The following is a 9832-nucleotide window of genomic DNA, read 5'->3' on the forward strand; positions in this document are numbered from 1 at the left end:
CTTCTGTTAAATCTCCGGACCTGTTGCCTGAGCCGCAGAGCCGCACCGCACCGTAGTCAAAAGGGCGGTGTGAAAGGGGGTGTGCGGGAGTTGCGGTCTCCGTCGGCTCGGTAACTGCACCGTAGCCAGTGTGAGCAAGGGGTAAGAGCAGTGGCTTGCCTGAAGAGGATGAACTGGTAGTGCTTACTGGTCCAAAGTTCCCTCATCAGATAACAGTCAGGTTAACGTTTTAAATGGTTAAAAGGCTCAGAACTCTCTTTCCCTCAGGTTAATTTAGAATTAGCCCGGAAGATTTCTGAGCCAAGTTATCTGCTGGTGTTGGTTCATTGTGTTTTCTTAAGTCCATATTCAGCAGAACTAATAATGTGAAAACTGTAGGGCACCTTTTAATTCCCTCTGCTGAAATTGTTAAAGATGTTTAATCCATGTCCCAGTTTGACGTGGCGCCTTCCAGCTCTAGTCAAATAAAACAATACAAATACTTTGTGCCTCAGTGGAGAATCCAGTCGTACCAGCAGCAAGGCAAATGGCAGTGTGCACATTCTCACAGAGTGTGTATGTGTGTCTATATATATATATATACATATATATATATATATATATATATATATAAAAACTAGAATAGAGGATTGTATAACTAGAGCAAACTAACAAGTACAACTTGGTTAGATGCTATGGTATCACCATGATTGATACAAAAACCTGACCTGTTATAAATGCCACAGAAAATCTAAGGTTTAATATGAAAGCTAGCAGAAGCAACAATACAAACGACCTGCAGGTCAACATTTCAGTTACAATGTGTTAATATATCATGTTTAAACAGTGGCAAGCGGTGCATATTTTACCTAGGCCTGCACTGGGCACCCCTCAACTTATTCTAACCCTTTATGTCTAAATATATATATATATATATTTAGATGATGAAGGAAATATAAATACAATATTTTATGTTGTGTGCAATTATCTAAGAAGAATCTCCAACCCCACTCCCTATCGCCAACGGGCTGCGGCTCTTCTTTGCATCCTTTCTCCAACAAACCTGAATGAAGTGGATGACTGAATCCGTCCTCATGACATGTTCAGCAGTGGACTGATGAAGAGTTTTTGGGGATATATTCTAAGGTTAAAGGACAGTGGCGCGTAGACTCCTCCAAAATAATCACTCTAAATTGCTAGAACTAGATTACTGGTAAAACTAACAAAAAATAAAAAAAATAAATTCAGTTGATTTCAGATTTTTCTAATTCACTGAGATGCATGTTTCTGTTTTAGAATCTCATTTTCCCAGTCCCTCCCTTTGATGGAAACGTTTGTTTGTGCGAGCCAGCATTAAAAACAAAGTTTGGTTTCATTTTAGGCAGAAATACTGATTTCATACCTGCTCAGCAGCAAAAAGGAAACAAAAACTCATCAGGTATGTAGAGTAAAGTGGAGCCCTCTATAGGAGAGATGAGCGAACAGCAACTCTAATCTGCATGCTTATATTTCTGCAGTACTAATATATACAAGGTCAGATTGTATATCAGAAGCTTCAGCTGCATTCCTTCAAGCGTTACCCAAAGCGAAATATCCCAGCATGCGTTCATTACTTATCATTGCTGAACTGCAAACTTGTCTAAACTTTGTATGTTAACCCAGCGACACAAAGACCTTTAGATTTAGTTCACATTTTCCTCCCCTTGCACATACGTTTCTAGCATTATTCTGTTTAAAGATGCACAAGTCTGTTTTTTTCTCACTGCCTTCACGTTTCCTGCTTTAGGTCAGTTGGGATCACAAGGTTTTTATTTTGGATACATACCAAATTATTAAGATACATTTTAACCGATTATTTTTTTTGCTTTTATTACTTTCTTCAAATTATGAGGGAAAAAGCACCTTTCCTTGGTATATTATTGGATCAAAATGCCTTGAAATCGGAAAACTTGGATCAAACTTTTGGCTCATTTTGTAATAATTTGGAAATCCTAACTGTTCTAAACTTGCAAATGTTGATTCTGATATAATGTCAGAGTGAGAAAAAGAGGAATATATTTTTTATACATTGTATGAAAATGTCTGGTTTCAAACGTTTAAGTTCATGCATGCTGATAGAATGCTAAATTATATTTAAACCCTATTGTTGCCTAATGATTGCATCATTGTTCTGCCTTTAGATCCACAGTCTTTCACCGTAAAGCCATCAGCAGACGGGGTGCCCGTCATCCAGGTTGACCTGGCGTCTCCACAGTCTCCAGACTCTGTCAACCTGTTTGACGAGACCGGACAGCCTGCCCAGAACGACGACCAGGGCCTGATGATGAAGACAAAGTCGAGTGGATCAGACAAACACAGTGAGAAAGATGATCTGAGAGACCAGCAGAAGCTGATGAGGTGCCTAAGCGACCCGGGTCCTGCTGCGGAGGAAGACGAGGACGAACCGTTCCTGCCTTAAGATGCAAAGCAGGTCCTAGTTGCTGCTCTGGTTGAAATTACCGGTATCTAAAAAAAAAAAAGCCAAAACTGCAGAAGCTGTAAGAAGCAGTAACAAAGAGGAAGAGCCTGAGGGGAAAAGAGCCATTATCTTTTTATTATCATTGCTTTTTATTTGGTTACAGCAGTAAAAAAAAAAATGCTGCTGTACCTGAAAGCTGGGAGAAGGTGGATGTCACGGCTGTCTATCTGAGATGTTCAGTAAAGAACTATGCATTACCAAAGCTTTGGACTGTTTTAGTATTAGGTATTAGAAAATGTTAGTTTTTAAATTCTGCACCAGTCTTTAGAGTTAAGTTGTGTGGGACAAACAAGAACATTCATATCTTCACTTTGATTTTTAATCTTTGCACGTCAGTTTTTCGTATCAATCAGTTTAAGTTGCTGGATTTATAAACATAGATGTGGCTGTTTGAGACTTTTTTTCCCTTTAGACCTGTGGAAGAGGGGCATTCTGTAGACTTCTATATCATTTTAGACTGTTTGGAATCAGTCTAAAGCATTCTTGGGGAATATGGATCTGAAGCTGTTGTGTTTTTGCTTTGCAGGCTAGTGAGTTAAAGAACAATAGTATTTAAAGACTGCAGCCTTTTTTCTACAACTAAGGTAACCCTCTTTAGGGGGGTTGGTGTGTTTTGTCTCTTTAAAAACAGTTTTCTGAGTGTTGGAGAAGCTTTTTGCACATCATGAGCCACCATCATTGCTCCCCCATTTGGTTTAAATCACTTTTATTAGCAAATGTTTACCTCAGTTTAGAGCACACTTCTCAGCTCTGATTAAAATCTTAAAGCAGTTTTCCCTTATTATGTAATAGCCAAGGGCCCATTAACATTTATTTTGTCATTTCACACACCTGAATAGTTTTTTTTTGCACAGCAGTCACCTATTAATATTTTATAACCTTCTGACTGTCGGCATGTCTTGGCAAAAAATTTAAAACTATGCAGTATAGGGGTTTAAAATACCATCATTAATAACTCTTTCTATACCCTTTAAAAGTCATTTCAATCATGCAAAGCATTGCTCAAGCTGAAGTTAGAAATCAAACTTGGGCATTAAAGAAACAACAAACAAATAAAAAGAACCTGAACTTTTGCACAGCTGAGCTACTAACTTGTTTATAACTAATTCTGTTTGATAGAAGCATCATAACCATCACTGGTTAACTGTACAGCATCTGCTGAATGAACCAGAAACATCACATTCCCACTTTATTCTCCATCATTTGTAAAAGTTTTACATCAATTTTGTTCTTCATATGGCAATTTTACTAAGTATATATTTAAAGAATGTTATATTCAGACACATTTTTTCATGTATATCCAGATGATTTGCTTGATTAGTCATTGCACTACTTTTTAACTTTTTGGTTCATTCTATAGAGAGTTGTATAAGGATGAACAGAAAGACAAATCACTCATAACTGATGTCTAATGTCTACTTATGGAAAATCAGCAATGTATAACCTGGAACTAAATTGAATACTGAATGTTTTTTTTAACGCTCAAGAGTTTCACCTAAATAATAAGCTTGTGCTCAAACTTAAGTAACCTTTCCAAGGATGAGAGCAAAATGTGTCCCGTTTAGTTTCTACTTTGTCTATCAGAGTAAAATAAAATCGGGGTTGAAATTTAGCCCAGAGGAAAGCTCTACTTTGAATCTATGGATCATTTTAATCCGTTGGGGTTTCCCTGCTGATCTTAACATTTTGTTTTTCACTTTAGACTTTTGCTTTCATCCTTCTGAAGAAAAATTTGACAAATAAAAATAACTAGAATTCTGTAAAATTGTGTAGCGCAAACAGACTTTAAATACAAAACGAGAAAAAAAAGGTTTACAGTGAGTTATTAACTCCTAATCAGCTGTTAATTTTACTCTACACAAATTTAGGAAATATTCTTTTTATTTTTTGAGTAATTACAGCTGTAGAATAAAATCACAAGCTAAAGGTAATTAATCAGTCAGAGCGGCCTTTCTGCCATTCTTTTGCGTCTGAAATAAATTGTGATTTCACACCTTTGCACAGTGTTTGGTGTGACTTTGACTAAAACTACTGTAAAAAGAATCATTTAATTTTACCACTAAATTACAGGGATTTTAAGTCTATTATGCGGAGCCACTTTGGACTCCTGGACAAGAATGTTTTCCACTTAGTAACAGCAGAGTCTAGTTCTCTGTCCGAGGAGTCAGAAAAATCTGCTAAACATTGATGTCTGCTGTAACACTTTGTGGTCAATCAAAATACAGAGATTATTTTATTTAATGTTTATATGTTTAGATTAAATCTGAAAATCCTGAGACTTGTTTCTAAATTGTATTTCCTCTTAAACCTCAATCTATAGACGCTTTGCTGCACAGGGCATTATTGCAATGATGTTGTACTTTATCCCTGACATATTTTATGGTCATGGACCCATCCCTGTGCAAATATAACCCATTACTGCAAAACTTAGAGTGACGGTTATTAGAGAAATGTAAATGTATAGAAATTCCGACAAAGATGCCTGAAAACCCCTGAAACGACAAATGAGCTGCAGAACATTTTTAGATTTTCTATGCAGAGAACTAATAGAATAAATAACTTTTAAAATTGGAAAAACCCTTCTACAAAAAGAGACTACAATTCATCTTATTAGCACCTTTCTTAGATTTAAATCCTCTCCCAAGCTGTCATCATTAAACCTTTTCTTTTTTAGGCGTCTTGTCGGACACATTGCACACCTAAACTCGCATTACTGTAGCTTTTCAGTATGCGCTGCTGTTTTGATTATAAGTTTAACATGAATGTTATATTATTATCGATAAGAGACCCTAAACTCAACATTCAGATTTCATTAACAAAAAAAAACACGTTCCAGAGGACTTCTAATGATTCCAAAGACTTTAGTTTTAAACAAGAGAGAAAGAAACACTATTTTCCTACTTTCTTTTTCATACCAAATACATTTGTTTGTCAAACACTCTCGCGTATCTTGAAGAGAAATGTTTGGCACAACAAAGAAAACCTTTATTCTGAAGCCATAAGGCCTATATTAGAGTCTATTATACTGTATTCATATTTAATGTAAGTTGTTGCCTCAGTTAAGCTGGAACCTTCTCTCATATGACCTCTTCCCGTTGTTAATGTAAACACTGGATTGTATTCTACAGCAGTGAGTCGTTTCAATCTGTTGCTTTCGTCATTAATGGCTGAATGACCAAGTCAACACCGTCGCCTCACCAGCATTTATCGGAGCTTCTCTGTTCTTGTTTATGCTTCTGCCTTTTACATTACATCCTGTGCTTTACATGTTTAAGTGCTTTATTATGAAATCTTTTGTTTTTATCGCCTTCATGTGATGTCATTTTTTGCTTTTCTAAAAACAAAATCTACATTGCATTACTTTTTTTGTACAAGAAGCTTCACCTTTACTGTGACTTTATAATTGCATGTTTACTGATACGGTGAAGTTTATGCATTGCTTTAATAAAGAAGAGACTAATTAAAATAGGTTTGATCATCTCAGTGTTTAAGCGTTTTCCTAAAGTCAAACTGATTTCCTGGGTAAAGTGAGTAAAATCTAAGCAATAACTGTCTTTAAATCAAGGTCACTGTTTATTTTGTTGTTTATCCTTTCATCCTTTTCCTGTTCTTTAGTCCGAGAAAGTTTTTCCGCCTTTCTTTGTTTTTTTTTGTTTTTTTTGTTATCAACCTGTTTCAGATCATTAAATAAAGTCTTATATTAGACAAAATTAACCTAACTGGGTGCAAAAATCGGTTTTCAAATATTTATTGAAAGGGAAAGATCTGTCTGGACTGAGGAAACACTGACGTCCATACTTGATAACTGGTTGTTCCATTCTTGGTGTTAATAACTATCATCAGACATTTGCAAAAACCAGCACATGGTCGCTTGCGTCACTGGAGGAATTTTAGCCTACTCCATCATTTCTTTCAAATACTGTATTTAAGGCCATGCCACAACATCTCAATCAGATCAAAGCCTGGACTTTTGACTTAGAGGGGAACCTGCTGAATGACCCAACTGCTATTTATCTAAATATTTTTAATTGGTGGCCTAATCATGGTGAATCAGCCACAGTTCTTGATCATTTTATGCCAGATGTAATATATTGTCAAAACCAAGTTTTAGGGGATAAACATGACATAGCGATTAAATGCTTTCTTGAGCAGCGGTGTTCCCCCATTGTTAAATCATGAATATTATCCTTAACTGGGACAAATTAGAGGTATAATTCTCTACGTGTTTTAGGTTTTTTGAGTTGATGGTCTCTGGTAGGTTGGTCAATGTGTTTGTTGATCTTGACCCTCATGCTACAGTTTACTGGAGTCCCAAAAACCTGGAAATGGGTTTATAACCCTCTCAGATTGATGGATGTTAGTGGGTTTTTTTTGTTTGTTTGTTTTTTATATGATTCTTGATTTTAGGGATCTGATGGACCACTTTATGTTGTCAGATCAGTTCTATCAAAATTCATTCATTCTATAAGTCTAAGACTTGAGAAATTATTCTCGATTTATAAGAGAAGTGGTTAATTGTTAATCATGATTTAACAATGTTTTTTTTCACATGCAGCCTTGCGAAAAAAAATAGATCAACAAGTAAACCAGTATCAACATGTAAAACAGATCAACATGTGAAAACTATGTTTTTTATGCACTCTATTTTCTCATTTAAAAATTGTCTCAATGATCTGAAGCTAATCGGGACCAAAAGGCATCAAGATTACCTGGTTCTCTCAGGTCTTAAAGTTACAGCAGCACAACCTCAAACATCCATTTAATAGTTAAACAGAATTCAAGTGTTGTAATATATATAAAAAAAATCAACTAGATTGGTTTTATGTTTTTCTGTTTGAAAACAGCATTTCCAGCAATAACCGAAGTTTGAAACAAGCAAGAACAATAGTTTGACCCGTCAGTCATCTTAACGCACAGGTGGGACTTATCATGTGATGACATCACTGTCCAGCGACCATATTTCTACCTTCTTTACCTCAACGTTGTTCCCTCTGCATGATCTGGCTCCCCTTGTACTATTATACACAATGCAGAGCACTTTATTGAAGCAGTACCTTGATCTAAAAACTTTGACTTTAGAGGAAGCAATAAAAGGCTTTTCATTTAGTGTAAACATTTTGTATGAGTTGACACATCACAGGCAAAGGAATGTTTATTAAGGGCCTTATTATCAAGGATCAAGTTTAATGAAGCGAGATGTAAAACATGAGTTGATGTCAGCGTGGATTAGATCTCTGTAGTTTTCACTTTTTTCTCTTTATGCCTTTCAAAGTTTGATGATCTAAAAGATTGTATTGGATGGATATTTTCTTATTTTACATCTACATGTATGTTGTACATAAATATCAGTATCACAAATCAAATATATGATGTATAAATCAGAATCTGAGTATATAAGAAGTGCGTTTTCTTGTAAATGATTTTTCATCCATCCATTGTAACGACCAATAGGACTAATAGCCTTCATGTAAACTATGTCAGATGCTATAGAATAAAGATTAACTTTATAACACTCCTTTATCTGTGCCTCATGGAGGAGTTTTTATTATGTGTGATATCTCCAATGTTTGATGCATTTAATACATCCGCAAATTTTGAAGTGGATAATATTCTGGAGGGTAAACATTTGCTGCTCTTGGTGAGTTCAGTTGGGGGGGTTTTCTGCTAGAGTGTCAGAGAGACAAGTACCTTCAAAATGGGACACTTTGGTCTGATCTAAGATTAGCTTTGTAAAAAATGGTGTTGAAAATATAAAAAAACAAATTATTGCTTTTGAAAGTGAGAACCTTTTTTTTTATTTATTTTTTTTTTTTTGTTTTCTCTGTTCATTTTAAAATCAGAGCTTATTCAAGGGACTTATTCAAATGATCTTATCTAACACATCTTTCTTTAGACCTACACAGAAAAGAATTTGCCATGCTGCCTTGTTCTGATTTTATATCTAATAAATAAACATTGTTTTAATTCAACGTAATGAGTTTTATATCTTTCACTTTTCAATTTCAATTTTCAATAATATTCTAATTAATGAAGATGCACCTGGATGATTTGTTTGTTTACTGTTATCACAATCAATATGAAGTTTTATTTTAATTTCATTGTCTTTTCTAACAAATTGTGATAATAATAATAAAAAAAAAATAAACCACTTGTTTTTACAATTTATTGTTCCAGAAAAAATAAAGTACCTAAAGAATAAAACAGAACAACAGTAAAAACAAACAGGGTAGGTCTAACATTTTTTAAATGAGTTTTATTTGTCATAAACTAATTATCTGATACACCAAACTGTTCTTTCAATTTCATGCCGCAGTGAATCCTGGAAATAGCAGCTGCCTAAATGCATTAAAAGAAAATTGGAATCATTTTTTCCTACAATATAAAGTATTTATTAAAGTGAACCTCATCAATGAAACTGTTAATATATTCTATCACAAACTGCAGATATTATCTGATAAATTTAACAAAAACAGGTAAGCAAACAAAAAAATATAAGTTTATGTGTTTTTAAATACAAAATGAAATAAACACATTTGATTGCATAATACTTTTTTATTCTACATGTATTTAGATAAATTACTTTGAAAGCTGTCTAAATGTAGTGCTTTGCTTCTATATGTGGTTTCATAAATTACTTTAATTAAATTTACTTAAATTGTTGATTTTTATTTCTTTATCTGCAACAGCAAAATGTGCAACATTTAACTTAACATTTTACTTAATGATATATATATATATATATATATATATATATATATATATATATATATATATATATATATATATATATTGGTCTCCAAATTCAATTTTTTTTTTTTTTTTTTTAGTAATACAACACATATTAACTTCTGAATACAGGATGAGTTTACTGATCAACTAAGATTTTCAGTGTATAAAATGTAACGTTTCTGTCAAATAATCTTGGATGTTTAAAAAACACATTTAGGGGTTGTTGCTATGGTGTCATCTCGAGGTAGAGAGCATGACCCCAGCAGTCGCCGGTTCCAGTCCCAGTCCTGCTGACCTTTGCCGTATGTCTCTCCCCTCTCTTATAACCCACTTTCCTGTCTACATAGTTTCAAAAATAACAAAATAAAGGCCACTAGAGCCTACATATAATCTTAAAAAAAAACAAATTTATTTGCATGGCTTCACTTATACATTGGGATATAGAGAGGTTTTAAAAAAACAAATGCATCAAAACTATACTAATAATGTTGGCACCACCTTTAAGACAGTGGTCTAAACCAAATAAAAGCTAAGAAATGAGTTGATCCTGTATACTTTCTTAGATTAGTTCATACATGGCTATGAAAATGCCAGCAGAGGGCACTA

At 34.3% G+C, this 9832-nt stretch overlaps 1 protein-coding gene across 2 annotated transcripts in view; it reads left to right on the top strand.

Moving 5' to 3' along the window:
- slc9a1a (solute carrier family 9 member A1a) overlaps positions 1-5826 on the top strand; it is a 40791-nt gene extending 34965 nt beyond the window's left edge. Inside the window, exons 12-13 of one of the 2 annotated variants that reach the window (XM_038276342.1) lie at positions 1361-1417; positions 2160-5826. In XM_038276342.1, coding sequence (XP_038132270.1) covers positions 1361-1417; positions 2160-2437 — 335 coding nt within the window. In that variant the 3' untranslated portion in view covers positions 2438-5826. The remainder of the gene's footprint in view (positions 1-1360; positions 1418-2159) is intronic. The other variant, XM_038276343.1, reaches the window with a different exon arrangement.
- Positions 5827-9832: the final 4006 nt, after the last annotated feature.

The sequence above is a fragment of the Cyprinodon tularosa genome, unplaced genomic scaffold (assembly GCF_016077235.1).
Source record: "Cyprinodon tularosa strain WSP-4 unplaced genomic scaffold, ASM1607723v1 ctg124, whole genome shotgun sequence".
Taxonomy (NCBI): Eukaryota; Metazoa; Chordata; class Actinopteri; order Cyprinodontiformes; family Cyprinodontidae; genus Cyprinodon; species Cyprinodon tularosa.